Genomic DNA, 18687 nt, shown 5'->3' with positions numbered 1-18687 from the left:
ACTTCTATATCCTTCCTATAATGAGGCAACCACAACAGGGCATAATACTCTGAGAGGTCTAACCAGAATTTTGAAGATCTGCAACATTACCTTGCAGGTTTTGAACTTAATCTCCTGACTAATGAAGGCCAGCATACCATATACCTTCTTAACTACCCTATCAACTTGTGCAGCAACTTCGAAGAATCCAGGGACTTTATAGGTGGTTAGAAAAGACCTAAAGGGATAAGGGCCAAATGAAAGCAAGTGGCATTATGGACATCTTGGACAGCAATAATGAATTGAATGGAAAGACCAGTTTCTTTGCTGTGTGACTCTATGGATGACAGATGCTGAAAGTTGCAAGCCCATCAGTTGGTGCACAGAAATTGAGAACATAACGCACACAATAATCTCAAATTTGAATTTGGATTGGTTCTATGATATATCATCTTGCCAAACAAAAAATGATCCATTTCTTTGGAGATTGCAGAGGTCAATAAAACATGTTGATTGGTCATATCTATTATTGCTGACTGTATGCTTATTCAGAACTATTATAAGTAGGTAAATGACTCTTGACAATATGCTGCAATGTACAGATTGTTATTCTTTAACAGTGTGGAAATTTCATGAGAGAAAAGTAGTGGTGTATGTTACGTATATTAAGTGCATACAATTGTATAAACGGTATATATTAAAGATATAATTAAGAAAGATATTTTTAAGAACGAATGCATTACTGAATTAGCCACATTCGTTTGTTGAACGTTAACGCAGGCCTCTTCATTCTATCTTACCTATGCTGGTCATCGTACCTCTCAATACTAATTCTATTTCCCAGCACCTGATCCACTGTCTTCAACGTTTTGGTGCTTCAAACGCTCATCCCAATGCTTGTGAAGAATACTTAACCCAACCACCAACTTCGGCACTGCGATCCAGATTAGAAGAAAAAACAAATCCCCTTTAATCCCCCTGCCTCTTTCCTTAAATCTATACCCTCTTGATTATAGACACCACTAATAAAGGAGAGATTTCTCACCATCTACTACACCATCCTAACTTTGTATATATAGCTCAACCAGGTTCCTGCTCAATCTTTTCTACTTTGAAGGAAATCGAACCCCATCAGTATTTTATTTTAACCTTTAATAGAGAAGCACTCTCCTCGTTACTTGCCTTTGTGATATTAGTATTCAAGGAGGCTACACTTTTTTCTGAGTCAGAGCCGGCCAAAGGGCCTCCACTTGCTCGTTTGACCCGCGGAGCAGGGCTTGTGAGCACGCGCAGTCACGGGTGCTCTTCTGCGCACGCGCGGTAGGGTTCAGCTCCTGCTTGATAGGAAATTAAATCTGGGTTCGGAGGCCGAGGAATGTGGATTAAGCTACTTTTGATATAACGGGGAGACTCCTGGCTGCCTTTTGAATCAGTTTAACAAGAAGAAAAGCTGGTCGGCCTTTTTCCGGAGGGTGCTGTGGCGAGTGGAAGACGGCGGCCGGATGGCGATGCTGGCGGAGCGTAAGTATGAGGCAGCACGTGCGCCGCTGCCGGGTCTCGGGCGCTCGAGCGGCCCCGTTGCCACCGCCGGCCCTGATGTGGCCCCAGTCGCCGAGTACACGGAGTTACGGCGAACTGATCGGACGATTTGGTTAAGTTAATGTGAAATGCTTTAAAGGAATAAAAAGTGAGAGAAACCAGGGTGGTCACCTGTCCCAAAGCAAGATCGGCAGAATTAGATGGAGAGAGATTGTCTATTACTCACACTACCAGGTTCAGGACAGTTAATGACATGAAGGAATACCTGAAGATGTTGGGTTACCACCATGATGAGCGCCTGCAGTAAAGCCTTAGAGCTGAGATTATTGGTTAGCAGGTGACTTTTAAAAAAAAAGTATGGGAGTTGGGAAGTGGGCAAATGTGGATCTTGGTGGCTGAAAGCGGTTGCAAGGGCTTGCTTGTGCTGTCATGGTTATTGTTGAAGACATGGATGTATACTGAGCTTCCAAGTCTTTCTAATTGTTAAACTGTCCACGATAACTGGACTGGCAACCTTTGATTTGATTCTGGTACTGAATACTAAAATCACAGAGTCAAAGAAAGTAGAACAGCACAGCACTGAACCATTTAGCCTAGAATGTTTTGCTGTCAGTTTATACTAAATATTCTTTCGTTTGTGTTGTCCATATCCTTTCATTTCCTTCATATTGTTGTCTATCTAAAGGCCTCTTAAACTCCGCCAAACTGCCAGATTTCACTACTCTTCTGGTAACCTGCTCTAGGCACCTACCAATGTTGGCATTTTTTTAACTCTACCATCACACAACCACACGTACCACAGTACGTGTGCTTGCAACACTGTGTGTCTGACAGAGTGATCAGCAACACTGGGGCTCCACAGGGGACTGTCTTGTCTCCCTTTCTCTTCACCATTTACACCTCGGACTTCAACTACTGCACGGAGTCTTGTCATCTTCAGAAGTTTTCGGATGACTCTGCCATAGTTGGATGCATCAGCAAGGGAGATGAGGCTGAGTACAGGGCTGTGGTAGGAAACTTTGTCACATGGTGTGAGCAGAGTTATCTGCAGCTTAAGGTGAAAAAGACTAAAGAGCTGGTGGTAGACCTGAGGAGAGCTAAGGTACCGGTGACCCCCGTTTCCATCCAGGGAGTCAGGGTGGACATGGTGGAGGATTACAAATACCTGGGGATATGAATTGACAATAAACTGGACTGGTCAAAGAACACTGAGGCTGTCTACAAGAAGGGTCAGAGCCATCTCTATTTCCTGAGGAGACTAAGGTCCTGTAACATCTGCTGGACGATGCTGAGGATGTTCTCCGAGCCTGTGGTGGCCAGTGCTATCATGTTTGCTGTTGTGTGGTGGGGCAGCAGGCTGAGGGTAGCGGACACCAAAAGAATCAACAAAATCATTCGTAAGGCCAGTGATGTTGTGGGGATGGAACTGGACTCGCTGACGCTGGCGTCTGAAAAGAGGATGCTGTCCAACTTGCATGCCATCTTGGACAATGTCTCCCATCCACTGCATAATGTACTGGGTGGGCACAGGAGTACATTCAGCAAGAGACTCATTCCACCGAGATGCAACACAGTGCGTCATAGGAAGTCATTCCTGCCTGTGGCCATCAAACTTTACAACTCCTCTCTTGGAGGGTCAGACACCCTGAGGCAATAGGCTGGTCCTGGACTTATTTCCTGGCATAATTGTATATGTTACTATTTAACTATTTATGGTTTTATTACTATTTATTATTTATGGTGCAACTGTAACGAAAACCAATTCCCCCCGGGATCAATAAAGTATGGCTATGACTATCACATCACCTTTAAACCTCCCCACTACACCCAACCTGAAAAGCATGTCTTCTGGTGTTTGACATTTCTATACTGAGTCTATGTCTTTCATAATTTAGAGGGGATTGTTTCAAAATAGGGGTAGCCTATTTCTCCATCCCAGAAAGCTGTTGAGACAGACTTTTTGAATATATTCAAGGCAGAGATCGGCAGACATGTAAATCAGAAGAATCCATGGTGCTGTGGTTAATGTATTTTGACACAAATTAAGGATTGGCAGGAAGCAGGATAAAATAACATTGGCATCCTATGGTTGGGTCGAGTTGAGACGAGGGAACGTATACAGATCAGATCATAAATTATCCCAGCAACCACCCAAACGCACACAAGAAGAGCTGTATCAAAACTTTGTTCCAAAGAGCAGTGACCCACTGTAACACAGTGGAACTAAAGGATAAAGAGAAACATCTCTAAGGTATTCACATGAAACAGATACCTGCAGAACTTTGTACAAAGATGCCTACAAGGTTGACAGCGCATCAACCAAGAAGCGACGAAACGGGTTGTCCTTCCATACATTCAAATTATGTTGGAAATGATGGGCTGACTACTTAAAGAACATTGAATTTCAGTCACGCACAAGCCAACAGCAACATTGAGGAGAGAACTTCATAGACGAAATGAATGAACCAAGCTATTAGACAAGACTAGTGTGGTCTACAAAATCAGTGCATTTACCCTATCTATACGCCTCATAACTTTGTATACCTCTATCAAATCTCTCCTCAATCTTCTGTGTTCCAAAGGCTAAAGTCCTAACCTATTCAATCTTTTCTTAGAACTCAGGTCCTTCAGTTCTGGCAACATCCTTGTAAATTTTCCCTGTACTCTTTCAACCTTATTTACATCTTTCCTGTAGGTAGGTACTAAAACTGTAGACATACTCCATATCAGGCCTCAATAACGTCCTATTCAACCTCAACATAACATCCCATCCCCTGTACTCAGTACTTGGAGCTTTACGACCCTATCTACCTATGTCACCACTTTCAATGAATTCTGGACTTGTATTCCCAGATCCCTTTGTTCCACTACACTCCTCTGTGCCCTACTGTTCACTGTGTAAGACCTACCCTGGTCGGTCCTACCGAAGTGCAACACCTTTTACTGCAGACATTCGCTGTCTTGCTTGCATCTGTCTCTCCAGGTAATGTCAGACAGTCTTGATGTTGAGATCAGGTCTCTGTGGAGGCCATACCTTCTGCTGCAGAGTTCATTGTTCTTTTCACTGAAGATAGTTCGTTATGACCTTGGCCGTGTGGTCGGGGTCTTTATCCTGCTGCAGAATGAAGTTGGGACTGATCAGATGCCTCCCTGATGTGATGGTATTGCATGATGGATAATAATCTGCTTGTACTTCTCAGCTTTGAGGATTCAGAATCAGAATCAGGTTTATTAACACCGGCATGTGACGTGATATTTGTTAACTTAGCAGCAGCAGTTCAATGCAATATATAATCTAGCAGAAAAAAAAATAAAAATATTAATTTTGACCAGATCACCAACTCCATTTGCAGAAATGTAGCCACAAACCTGCAGGGCATCTCTGCTGTTCTGCACTGTCAGCTGCAGACACTCAACTATGTTGCACTCTCCAGCTGTTCTATGGACAAATTGGCTTCTGTTTGAGCCAAAATGTTCCAAGTTTTGACTTGTCAGTTTAACACACTTGATGCCATTGTTCAGTACCGCAGTCCTTGGGATTTTACGTGTACCAAGTCTCTTGGCTTTGTTTCCACTTCGGAGGAATGGCTTTTTGGCAGCAAATCTTCCATGAAGACCACTTCTGACAAGATTTCTCTGGACTGTAGAGTGATGTACTTGAGTTCCAGTGGTTTCTGTAATTTAAGAGCTGAAAGCAGTTTTCTGATTTAGAAGGGATGCCAATTTAATATATCTCTCCTTTGCTGCTCTCATTTTCTGTGGCCAACCACTGGTCCTCAACCTTCCTTGTTTTTTGTGCTTCAGAAGAACTTGGGTGGCATGTCTTGAAATTCTTGTCTGTCACAAGATTTCTGCTTGGGAGAGACCTTGCTGATGCAGGATGTCTTGTGTCTTGTTGCTATGCTCTTGCCATGATGTAAGAATTGATGATTTAAAGGTTAAACTCACCTGTGCCATACCTTCGCTCTTTAGTTTGTTTGTTCGTCACCCAGTTTGATTCTACACCCATTTCTGTTTCACTTAGGCTACATCCACACTAGACCAGATAAATCCGTAACCGGAGCTTTTCTCGCTTCGTTTTGACCCTCCGTCCACACTGAAACGGCATTTTCCTCCCCCGAAAACAGAGCTTTTCTGAAACACTCTCCAGAGTATGTAAATCTGAAAACGGCAGTTGGCCGTTGTTGTGCGTATGGGGTAACCGGCTAATTTTAAAAACGCTGTCATGATGTGCTTGAACAAATGGTGGCAGCGTGGCATTTCATTGTTTTCTTGAGCGCAACCTCCAACACCACAACAGCAATATCTGACAATAGATGTGTAACAGTCTAATGTAACATTGATGGAAATACAAGATAACACTGATGCAGACACGTTTTATACCTTTAACAAGGTGCTTTATTCGTCATGGTCCCTTCTGGCAATCCCCCACCTTACTATTTACCTCAGGAATTGGGCCTCAATCCCCTCGTTTAATTTCCAATCATTCCCAGGTTCCACTAACTACACACACCTGCTTTCCATCAGAAAATGCAGGATAAAGACCCTGTGATCATGAGAAGGAGCTGCCAGTTCATTGGTCGACTCTGGTGTGAGTAACCTCGTTTCATGGTTCTTAAGACTGTTAGTTCTAAGTCTAGCATCGCTCCTGTATTCTCTCCAAACCCAAGACTTTGGGTAAAGACTCCCTGGAACCCGACTCTGCCCCCGCGTTCTGCACTTGGGTTTGTCCACCGCCATGCTTGTGTAACATTATTAATATATTGCTTGTGCAAACATTCAGTAGATGTAATTGTCACTTTTGCCCAGTAACTCGTTTTATTGCACATGTTAAATACAGCAAAATAATACACAAAGGCATGGCAAAAGTAAAGGCAAACAAATGAGGTAACAACAAATTTCACTTCTGCCTAGTAACAAGCCTTATTGCATTTAGTTGTAGCTGTCGTCCCTTTCATCAGTGGAGAGAGTGGAAAACATCAAGTTCCTTGGGGTGCAGATCTCAGACAATCTCACCTGGTCCAGGAACACCACTGGGATTGTGAAATAGGCCCAGCAGAGATTGCACTTTCTGAGGTAGTTTAAACAAGCATCACTCCCCGCTAACATCTTAACTACATTCTACAGAGGCGTGGTTGAGAGTGTGCTGACCTTTTGCATCACAACCTGGTACTCCAGCTGCAGTGCTGTCGACAAAAAAGCCTTGCAGAGGGTGGTTAGGGGAGCAGAGAGGTTATTGGGGTCTCCCTGCCTTCTGTCCAAGACCTCTTTCAGAGTCGATGCCTCCAGAAGACACGATACATCATTAAAGACTCCTCACACCCTCTCCATGAACTGTTTGTTCTTCTGCCATCAGGCAAACGTTACAGGAGCATCAAAACTAAAACCACAAGGCTACTAAACAGCTTCCTCCCACAGGCAGTCAGACTGCTAAATAGCTGCTTTACCTGACTCTGCTTTGGACTCTTTTAACTTGCACTGGACACTTACAACTTGATTTTAAATGACATGTGGCTGTTATGTTTTACTATTTATTGTTATGTTTATTATTTAGTGTAGCATTTGTTATGTTATGATTGCACTGCTCCTGAGAAACGCTGTCTCATTCTGCCCTGCAGAGCTGATGTACGGTTAGAATGACAATAAAGTTTTTTGATTTTTTTTTATGACTGTAGGAAATGTTTCTGGACAAAAGTGCACCAAGTCGTTCGTTTGGCAATTTCCTTTCAAGTTTTTTTTCTAGTCTGTAACTGGACAAACACGCACCAAGTACTGTATACCATTTCCTCTTTGCTTGTTTTCTATAGATGTGTCCTGCGCATGCCCAGGAGGAGGAGATTCACCCGAATGTCCGTTCTAATGTGGACGGAGGTATTTTGAAAAACGTCTGATGTGGACACCTATCGTTTTTACGCAAAACCGGCGTTTTCAAAATTATCCGGTCTAGTGTGGACATAGCCTTAATCAGTTTAGGTCATTCATCTCATTGTCATTGATCATTAGCATCTGTCTGTTATTTTTGTTTAATCATGCACTGGGCTATGTATCTACAAAGAATTTGAAAAGTGGTCTGTTACTTAATGTTACTTTCTTCAACCAGAATACAAAAATTTCTTTGTAAACATTTTAACTTTTTGGAAAATGAATGTTTGAAAATTTAATATTTGCTCTTTTCTACAGACACACTAATACAGAAGACAAAAAACTGAACATCTAAAACAAAGTTTATATATTTAAAAAAAAAATCTAGGGTGCCTAATACTCTTGCACAGTACTGTATTTGTGAAGATTCATTCCTTTCACTACTATTCTAAGGCTGCAGTGTGCACTCACTCATGACTTTACCCACTGTCTTTACTGCCTAGGTTGACACTAACTCAATCCACATACTGTCCTGACTTGGAAATGTATAATTGTTTCTTTATTATCATTGGTCAAAATCTTAGAACTATGCCCTAAACAGCGATGTACTTTTACCTGAAGGACTGCCGTGATTTAACTAGACAGCTCACTAACACCCATTCAGGCATTTTTCGAAAAGACTTTGGTGATGCCCACATTCAGTGAATGAATAAAGAAACATAGAATTTCTTGTACCAAATGATTTTTAACTGTTTTCTTTTTAGCCCGTAGGAAGCAGAAGTGGTCTGTGGATCCGAGAAATAACAACTGGAAAAATGATGAATCCAGATTTGGGTTAAAGATGTTGGAGAAAATGGGATGGTCTAAAGGAAAGGTAATTATAGTGTATCTAAAGGAGAGTCAGATGTATAAATTATATATGAGCAATTATATTTCTCCAAATACAGAGAATCTGTGTTAAACTTTATCTGTTACATGTATGCCCAATTTCTGTTCTGTAATGAGCTGGCTAAATCATCTGTGGTAATAGTTGAGTTTACAGTATTGTGCACTTGAATTCATTGCATGACATAACACAGGAGTATAATCCTGTTGTGATCACTGTTTACAAAATAACTCTCTGCAGAAACACTTTCCATTAAAACAATTTCATTCTTCAATCCTAAATCCATCATTGTTTCCTTCTTAATTTAGCTACAATTTGTTGATTTGAAGTACTTCTCTTGTGCATTTTTCAGAAATTCCCATACTTTGTCCCTTACATTGGTAGTTTGTCAGTTTTTAGAAGATAATTGAAGTCCTTCATTAGAATTTCTTGTATTAGCTTTATTTTGTATTTTGTCAAGTATTTCTAGATGCTTTGTTTCCACTGTTCCTATAGTATACATCACATCAGCAGTGTATTGGCTCCTTTTTCCTTTTAAGTCTAAAATCCAAGTTATTTAAATTAATTATTCCTCTGAAATGCTGCAAAATCTTGAATCAATAGTTTCTTCTCCATTTTGTTCCCTTCTCAATTTTGCCTAATTTACATGTAGCCAAGAGTAGTCTCCATCTATCCTCCACTATCTATTGCCACTATATTGTTTTGGTCTCCAAATTTGAGGAAGGGCATTCTTGCTATTGAGAGAGTGCAGCGTAGGTTCACAAGGTTAATTCCCAGGATGGCAGGACTGTCATATGTTGAAAGATTGAAGCAGCTGGGCTTGTATACACAATTTAGAAGGATGAGAGGGGACCTGAATGAAACATATAAGATTATTAAGGGATTGGACATGCTGGAGGCAGGAAGCATGTTCCCTCTGATGGGTGAGTCCAGAAACAGAGGCCACAGTTTAAGAATAAGGGGTAGGCCATTTAGAAAAGAGTTGAGGAAAAACTTTTTCACCCAGAGAGTGGTGGATATGTGGAATACTCTGCCCCAGAAGGCAGTGGAGGCCAAGTCTCTGGATGCTTTCAAGAAAGAGATGGATAGGGCTCTTAAAAATAGCAGAATCAAAGGTTGTGGGGATAAGGCAGGAACTGGATACTGATTGTGGATGATCAGTCATGATCACAGTGAATGGCAGTGCTGGCTCGAAGGGCCGAATAGCCTACTCCTGCACCTATTGTCTATATCAAACCACTATTTGGCTTGGAGTTTTCCAACCACATTTAAAGCATTCTAAGCATTTACATCATTCATTCCTGATCCATGCTGGACTGCTACGGAGTAAACATCAGCCGGAAGAAAATTCAATATTTTCTTCTATTAAATATTAGAAGAAAGCTATTATTTTATATAAGCAAACGGGAGGCTTTTGTTTTAACTACTGTTTTAAAAAGTTGAAACCTGATGTCCCGATTCCTGTATTATTTGCCATGTCTGATGGCCAATATCCCATATGCTGCCTTCACCCTTTCCACCTGTGTTTCCTCTTCCAAGGTCCCTCTGTTCATTATAACTCCCTTAGGCTTCTATCCTTATTTGCCCTTCAAAAATGCATCACTTCACACTTGTCAGGATTAAATTCCACCATGCATTGCTCTGTCCAACTTTCCTTGGCTTGTATCATGTTTCAGCCTTAGACAACCACCTTTGTTAGCTATAACACCACCAATCTTATTGTGGAAAAAATAGCATTCAAAATGAATTCTTTTTATTTGGTTTGGAGCTTTTAACTTGCTGGATAATGTAGAGGAAAAGTCAATATTTTTGAAGCTATTTGGAGAGACTATAATGGAGGGAAGTGTCCGTAAATTTTATTTACAAGTTTCTGTAGCTATTAATAATTGAAATATTTTAGGTGTTTATACAGTGCCTACAAAAAGTATTCTCTCCCCCACCCACCCCCTGGAATTTTCCATGTTTTATCAACAGAAAAAGACACTTTCTTGTCATAGTGAAAACAGATGTCTACAACTTGGTCTAAATTTATTACAATTATTAAACAAAATAATTGCATAATTACTCTTCCCCCCCCCCCCCCCTTCAAGACAGCATTTAGTAGATGCACCTTTGGCAGCAATTACAGCCTTGAGTCTGTATGGATAAGTCTCTTATCAGCTTTGCACACCTGGACACTGCAATTTTTTCTTCATTCTTCTTAACAAAACTGCTTAAGCTCTGTCAGATTGCATGGGGATTGTGAGTGAATAACCTCTTTTCAAGTCCAGCCACAAATTCTCAATTTGATTGAGGTATGTACTCTGACTTGGCCACTCCAGGACATTAACTTTGGTGTTCTTAACTTGTGGCTGACGAAACATGTGAGGCAACTCGTCAAGAGGAAGGAGGAAGCATATGTTAGATATAGGAAGCAGGAGGGGCTCATGAGAAATATAGGGTAGCCAGGAAGGAGCTTAAGAAAGGACTTAGGAGAGCTCGAAGGGGGCATGAGAAGGCCTTGGCATGTAGGAGTAAGGAGAACCCCAAGGCATTCTATGCGCATGTGAAGAACAGAAGGATGACAAGAATGAAGGTGGGGCCGCTAAAGGATAAAGAAGGCAACATATGTGCCTGGAGGCGGAGGAGGTTGGGGAGGTCCTAAGTGAATACTTCAGTATTCACAGGTGAAAAGGACCTTTATCAAGGTGAGGTTGAAATAGAACAGGCCGGTATGCTGGACAATGTGGAGATTAAGGAAGAAGAAGTGTTGGGTCTTCTTAAAAACGTCAAGATTGATAAGTCCCCAGGGCCGGATGTAATATACCCCAGGTTGCTGTGGGAAGTGAGAGAAGAGATCGCTGGAGCAATAGGTATGATTTTTGAAACCTCTTTGGCTGCAGGGGAAGTGCCGGAGGATTGGAGAATGGCAAATGTAGTTCCCTTGTTTAAAAAAGGTAATAGGGAGAATCCTGGGAACTACAGACCGATGAGTCTTACGTCAGTGGTTTGCAAACTATTGGAAAGGATTCCTAAGGATAGGATCCATGAGCATTTGGAGAAGTTACAGTCTACTCAAGGATAGTTTACATGGCTTTGTGAAGGGAAGGTCATGCCTCACGAGCCTAATTGAGTTTTTTGAAGAGGTAACAAAAGAAATTGATGAAGGTAGGGCGGTAGATGTGATCTACATGGATCTTAGCAGGGCATTTGACAAGGTCCCCCACAAGAGACTCATCCAGAAAGTCATGAGGCATGCGATCAGTGGAACTCTGGCTGTTTGGATAAAAAAAAATTGGCTTACAGGAAGAAAGCAGAGGGTAGTAGTGGAAGGAAAGTATTCTGCCTGGTGACTAGTGGAGTGCCGCAAGGATCTGTCCTGGGACCCCTGCTCTTTGTGATTTTTATAAGTGACTGGATGAGGAGGCGGAAGGATGGGTGAGTAAGTTTGCAGATGACACGAAGGTTGGAGGAGTTGTGGATGGAGCTGTAGGTTGTCAAAGGTTACAAGAGGATATAGACAGGATGTAGATTTGGGCAGAAAAGTGGCAGATGGAGTTCAATCCAGATAAGTGTGAGGTGATGCATTTTGGAAGGACAAACCAGAAGTCTGAGTACAGGATTAACGGTTGGTTACTTAAGAGTGTGGATGAACAGAGGGACCACGGGGTTCAAATCCATACATCTCTGAAGGTCGCTGCACAGGTTGATAGGATAGTTAAGAAGGCCTATAGGATGCTAGGCTTCATTAATTGGGGGATTGAGTTCAAGAGTAGAGAGGTCATGTTGCAACTCTACAAATCTCTGGTGAGACCACACTTAGAGTATTGTGTTCAGTTCTGGTCACCTCATTAAAGGAAGGATGTGGAAGCTATGGAGAGGGTGCAGAGGAGATTTACCGGGGTGTTGCCTGGATTAGAAAACAAGTCTTATGAGGCAAGGTTAGCGGAGCTGGGACTTTTCTCTTTGGAGCGTAGAAGGATGAGAGGGGACTTGATAGAGGTCTACCAAGATTATGAGAGGCATAGATAGGGTGGATAGCCAGTACCTGTTTTCCAGGGCACAAATAACAAACACCAGAGGGCAAAGTTAAGGGAGGGAAGTTTAGGGGAGACATCAGGGGTAAGTTTTTTACACAGAGGGTTGTGGGTGTCTGGAATGACTTGCCAGGGATGGTGGTGGAGACTAGAACATTAGGGGTATTTAAGAGCCTCTTGGACAGGCACATGGATGAAAGAAAAATAGAGGATTACGGGGTAGTGTGGGTTTAGTACTTTTTTTTTAGGCATATATGGGTTGGCACAACATCAAGGGCTGAAGGGCCTGTACTGTGCTGTAGTATTCTAGTGTCTAGTTCTTAAGCCATTGCTGTGTAGCTTTGGCTTTATGCTTGGGGTCATTGACTTGCTGGAAAACAAATCTCCCAAGTTGCAGTTCTCTTGTAGGCTGCATCAGGGTTTCCTCCAAGATTTCCCTTTATTTTACCCTCTACTTTCACAAGCTTTCCAGGGCGTGCTGCTGTGAAGCGTCCCCATGACATGATGCAGCCCCCACCATGCTCCAGGATAGGGATGGTTTGTTTTGATTATGTGCTGTGTTTGTTTTAGTCTGATAGCCGAAAAGCTCAAATTTGGTTTCATCAGACCATAGAACCTTCTAGCTGACTTGAGTCTCCCACAGGCCTTCTGGCAAACTCTAGCCAACATTTCATGTGAGTTTTTTTTCCCCCCCAACAGTGGCCACTCTCCCATAAAGCTGTGACTGGTGAAGCACCCAGGCAACAGTTGTATTCTTCCTCTTCCTCTGGTTGGCAGTCCAACGTAAGGATGCCTTACTGCCACCAACTGGACTGGTGTGTGGCGTAGAGTGTTGGGAAATTAAAAACCCCACTAGTTCTTCATCAAATGAAAACTAAATTACCCCAAAAAGCCCTATAGATTGTCAATAATGAAAGACAATATTGTGAATTAAATTAAAGTCACTTGCATAACTGACAGTTTTTATCTTAAAAACTTTAAACGCCCAAAGATGGTAATGCAGCTTGCACTTGCTTTCGTTTAGCCTTATATACTTCACATCGTAAAAAAAATTGTTCAACTGTTTCATAATGATAACAGAACCTACACGCCCTAGTGATGTTTTTCAACAAGATACAAGGAATAGTTAAGCATAGTATGCCCAATTCTAAGTTGTCAATATAATTCCTTCCCTTCTTGTCTTGCCCCCTTCTCCCATCAATCCAACAGTTTTATGTATTTCGTAAAGGTGTCTCCCCTTATGCCATTATTCCATAAATCTTGCCATAATCCCCTAATTCTTCACCTCACCAACCCCTTAGCTTCTGATTTGCTAAGTGGAAGGTCTAGATCCACAGATGAACTTTTAACAGCCTTTTTGTCCAAACGATCAACCTTTTCATTCCCTCCAACACCTCTGTGTGCAGGGACCCATAAGAAGACATGTAGATCAGTAAATCTGACCTACTGCTTGAATGACCCATTTTAAGATTGTCAAAACAAAAAAGAATCTGAACAAATTTCCTCCACTCACTGCAAGCCCAAAGTGCCCAACCAGCTCTTCAGTATGTTGATAAGACATTTCCTTATTGTTATCTGTAATACAGGCACAAAAAAAACCCAGCCGCACTGATGTGCCTTGTTAAATTATCTTTTGATCCATCAGTAAAAATGGTTAACATATCACAATAATTTTCCTTAACATATTGATGAATCAACAGACTCTCAGACATATCAGGATCCTTGGACTTCATTAAATCATGCAGCCTAAAATCATCTAAAGTCATTAGGGGGGGGGAACCAAGGTGGGGTTACTGAAAAAGCTACAGTGGGACATATTGTATAATCCAGCAAACCCATATTCCTAGTGTGATAAGAATCCAGCCACACAAAACTAAAAACACTCTTCTTGTGATGTTCCCAACCGTTTTCCAACACACTTAACGGGGTGATCATTCCTCTGCCCCTTCAGATTAATCCGGTATGTTAACAACTTCAGCCTCTGCAACTGTAAGGGTAATTATATTTCAACCACTAAAAAGCTGAAACAGGGGACAACCTTATCGCACAAAGTAGTCTTAAAGCCAAACATTTTAAATTTGAAAAAGAAGCTGATCTAATTAAACAAATATAAATGGTCAGATTTTTGTATAGCACCCCAAGAATACCCACATAGACACTGGGATATTTAATGCCCCTTTACAATTGTCAATTATCTTACTGATATGGTGCTTCCATGTCAGCTTATTATCCAACCATATGCCAAGAAATCCAACCACTGATATTTCTTCAAGAGCTTGACTCTACAATTTCAAATTAAGTGCAGGTCTATTGATCCTCTTTGTAAAACGTACAACTTGTGTTTCAGCTACTGAAAGCTTAAAACCCCATCTATTTGCCTACTCTACGGCCGCCTTAATCACAAATTGGATCCAAAATACAGTTAAATTGAAATTTCTACCTCTGACGCATAAAGCTCCTTCAGCTGCAAAATGATTTACCCACCCCAGTACCCATCTCAGAGGAAAAAAAATCGTAATAAACAATAAAGTGCTACAAATACTGCCTTGTGTGGTCCCATTCCCTATCTCAGAAGCCCTAATATACCCTACCTGCATAGACCGTCCAAATAAAAAAAAACAAAGAAAATATAGCTTTCCTCTCTCTCCCCCAATTTCTGTAATTTAATCAAAAGACCCTCCCTCAATAACATGCTTTTTCTATATCAAAAAATACTGCTATTACAACTACTTTACCTGTGCTTTCCTAATAGCATCTTCCAAATGTAAAACTGAATCCAGTGTTATACTACGCTTCCGAAATCCGCTCCGATAAAACACTATAATCACCTCTTTTATCCCCTCCCAAAATATAATTCATAAGACCATAAGACAAAGGAGCAGAAGTCGACCATTCGGCCCGTCGAATCTGCTTTGCCATTTTATCATGAGCTGATCCATTCTCCCATTTAGTCCCACTCCCCCGCCTTCTCACCATAACCTTTGATGCCCTGGCTACTCAGATACCTATCAATCTCTGCCTTAAATACACCCAATGACTTGGCCTCCACTGCTGCCCATGGCAACAAATTCCATAGATTCACCACCCGCTGACTAAAAAAATTTCCTCACATTTCTGTTCTGAATGGGCGCCCTTCAATCCTTCAGTCATGCCTTCTCGTACTAGACTCCCCCATCGTGGAAAACAACATTGCTGCATCCACTCTGTCCATGTTTTTCAACATTCGAAATGTTTCTATGAGGTCTCCCCTCATTCTTCTAAACTCAAAGGAATACAGTCCAAGAGCAGACAAACGTTCCTCATATGTTAACCCTCTCATTCCCGGAATCATTCTAGTGAATCTTCTCTGTACCCTCTCCAACGTCAGCACATCCTTTCTTAAATAAGGAGACCAAAACTGCCCACAATACTCCAAGTGAGGTCTCACCAGTGCCTTATAGAGCCTCAACATCACATCCCTGCTCCTATACTCTATTCCTCTAGAAATGAATGCCAACATTGCATTCGCTTTCTTCACTACTGACTCAACCTGGAGGTTAACTTTAAGGGTATCCTGTACGAGGACTCCCAAGTCCCGTTGCATCTCAGAACTTTGAATTCTTTCCCCATTTAAATAATAGTCTGCTCGTTTATTTCTTCTGCCAAAGTGCTTAACCATACACTTTCCAACATTGTACTTCATTTGCCACTTTTCTGCCCATTCTTGCAATCTATCCAAGTCTCTCTGCAGACTCTCCGTTTCCTCAGCACTACCAGCCCCTCCATCTATCTTTGTATCGTCAGCAAACTTAGCCACAAAGCCATGTATTCCATAATCCAAATCGTTAATGTACAATGTAAAAAGAAGCGGCCCCAACACGGACCCCTGTGGAACACCACTGGTAACCGGCAGCCAACCAGAATAGGATCCCTTTATTCCCACTCTCTGTTTCCTGCCAATCAGCCAACGCTCTATCCACGTATGTAACTTTCCCGTAATTCCATGGGCTCTTATCTTGTTAAGTAGCCTCGTGTTGCACCTTGTCAAAGGCCTTCTGAAAATCCAAATATACGACATCCACTGCATCTCCCTTGTCTAGCCTACTGGTAATTTCCTCAAAAAATTGTAATAGGTTTGTCAGGCAGGATTTTCCTTTAAGGAATCTATGCTGAGTTCTGCCTACCTTGTCGTATGCCTCCAGGTACTCCGTAACCTCATCCTTGACAATCAACTCCAACAACTTCCCAACCACGGATGTCAAGCTAACAGGTCTATAATTTCCTTTTTGCTTCCTTGCCCCCTTCTTAAATAGCAGAGTGACATTTGCAATCTTCCAGTCCTCCGGAACCATGCTAGAATCTATCGACTTTTGAAAGATCATCGCTAATGCCTCCGCAATCTCCACAGCTACTTCCTTCAGACCACAAGGGTGCATTCCATCTGGTCCGGGAGATTTATCTACCTTTAGACTATTCAGCTTCCTGAGTACTTTCTCTGTCATAATTGTGACTGCACATACTTCTCTTCCCTGCCACCCTTGAGTGTCCAGTATACTGCTGATGACTTCTTCAGTGAAGACTGATGCAAAATACTCGTTCAGTTCCTCTGGCATCTCCTTATCTCCTATTACAATTTCTCCAGCATCATTTTCTATCGGTCCTATATCTACTGTCACCTGTCTTTTACTCTTTATATACTTGAAAAAAACTTGTAGTATCCTCTTTGATATTATTTGCTAGCTTCCTTTCATAGTTAATCTTTTCCCTCTTAATGACCTTCTTAGTTTCCTTTTGTAAGGTTTTAAAAACTTCCCAATCCTCTGTCTTCCCACTAATTTTTGCTTCCTTGTATGCCTTCTCCTTTGCTGTAACTTTGGCTTTGACTTCTCTTGCCAACCACGGTTGCATCCTTTTTCCATTCGAAAATTTTTTCTTTTTTGGAATATACCTGTCTTGCACCTTCTTCACTTCTCGCATAAACTCGCATAAGCTCTGCCATCTTTCCCGCCAGTGTCCCTTTCCAGTCAACTTTGGCCAGTTCTTCTCTCATGCCACTGTAATTTCCTTTACTCCACTGAAATACCGACACATCATATTTCGGCTTCTCTTTTTCAAATTTCACAGTGAACTCAATCATGTTATGATCACTGACTCCTAAGGGTTCCTTCACCTCAATCTCTCTAATCACCTCCAGTTCATTACACAATATCCAGTCCAGTACAGCCGATCCCCTAGTGGGCTCAACAACAAGCTGTTCTAAAAAGCCATCTCGCAGACATTCTACAAATTCTCTCTCTTGAGATCCAGTGCCGACCTGATTTTTCCAATCCACTCGCATGTTAAAATTCCCCACAATTATCATAACACTGCCCTTCTGACAAGCCTTTACTATTTCCTGTTGTAATTTGTAGTCCACATCACTGCAGCTGTTTGGAGGCCTGTAATAAACTGCCATCAGGGTCCTTTTACCCCTGCAATTTCTTAGCTCAACCCATAAAGATTCTGCACCTTCTGATCCTATATCACCTCTTTCTAATGATTTAATATCATTTCTTACCAATAAAGCCACGCCTCCCCCTCTGCCCTCTATTACGATATGTTCTATAAGTTTACACAAATGGGGCATTAGTGATACTGGTCTATAACTAGAAGGATCCGATGGGAGGTTTATCAGGCTTTAGAATAGACACTACTACTGCCATTTTCCATGAGAGGGGAAGATGGCCTAAACTCCAAATACAATTCAAAAATTTTATTATCTTAAGAGTGTTGTCGGCCATATGTTTAAACATACAATAACATACCATCCTTTCCTGGAGCTGCCCGACTTGTACTCTTAATAGTTTTCTTAAATTCACACAAAAAAATTTCTATCACTAATACTATTATTGCTACAGCTGACTTCCAACACATCAGGGTATTCACTTAGAGCCTTATTTCTACATTGTTTAGTCTCTTTGCTGAAGTTATTTTGATTATGAATTGCAGCAAACGACCAAGTCAGTAACTCAACCTTCTCTATTTCAGTAACAATGGTATTACTTTCTTTAATCAATACTGGAATGTTAGTAGCACTATGAATCCCATCCCCCCCCCCATTTTTTTTTAATCATTCCCCAAAAATCTCCAAGTTTAATATCCCTTCCAATATGACCCCCAGTAAACCTTTTTCCACAAGCTTTCCCCTCCACGGCCTGTGCCATTTTTATACTTAATAGGGTTACTCGGAGAGTGATACTCCTTAACTTTCCTAAACTCCTTATTTCTCTCCCTAATTGCCTCTGCACACTCCTCAGTCCACCATAGTACTGATTTTCTCCTATTAATACCCTTTTTAATAGGAATGATTTCCACCACAGTTTGATAAATAATGTAACGTAACCTTCTGTTGCATAAATCCACATCATCCACAACATTCAGCCTAGG

The 18687-nt window shown here is 41.5% G+C and overlaps 1 protein-coding gene across 1 annotated transcript in view; it reads left to right on the top strand.

Moving 5' to 3' along the window:
* The first annotated feature begins 1279 nt into the window (after positions 1–1279).
* pinx1 (PIN2 (TERF1) interacting telomerase inhibitor 1) overlaps positions 1280–18687 on the top strand; it is a 115329-nt gene continuing 97921 nt past the window's right edge. The window contains exons 1-2 of the mRNA XM_072251427.1: positions 1280–1500; positions 8145–8254. Coding sequence (XP_072107528.1) covers positions 1482–1500; positions 8145–8254 — 129 coding nt within the window. The 5' untranslated portion in view covers positions 1280–1481. The remainder of the gene's footprint in view (positions 1501–8144; positions 8255–18687) is intronic.

The sequence above is a fragment of the Mobula birostris genome, chromosome 2, assembly GCF_030028105.1.
Source record: "Mobula birostris isolate sMobBir1 chromosome 2, sMobBir1.hap1, whole genome shotgun sequence".
Taxonomy (NCBI): domain Eukaryota; kingdom Metazoa; phylum Chordata; class Chondrichthyes; order Myliobatiformes; family Myliobatidae; genus Mobula; species Mobula birostris.
This window is presented reverse-complemented; position numbering and strand designations above follow the sequence as displayed.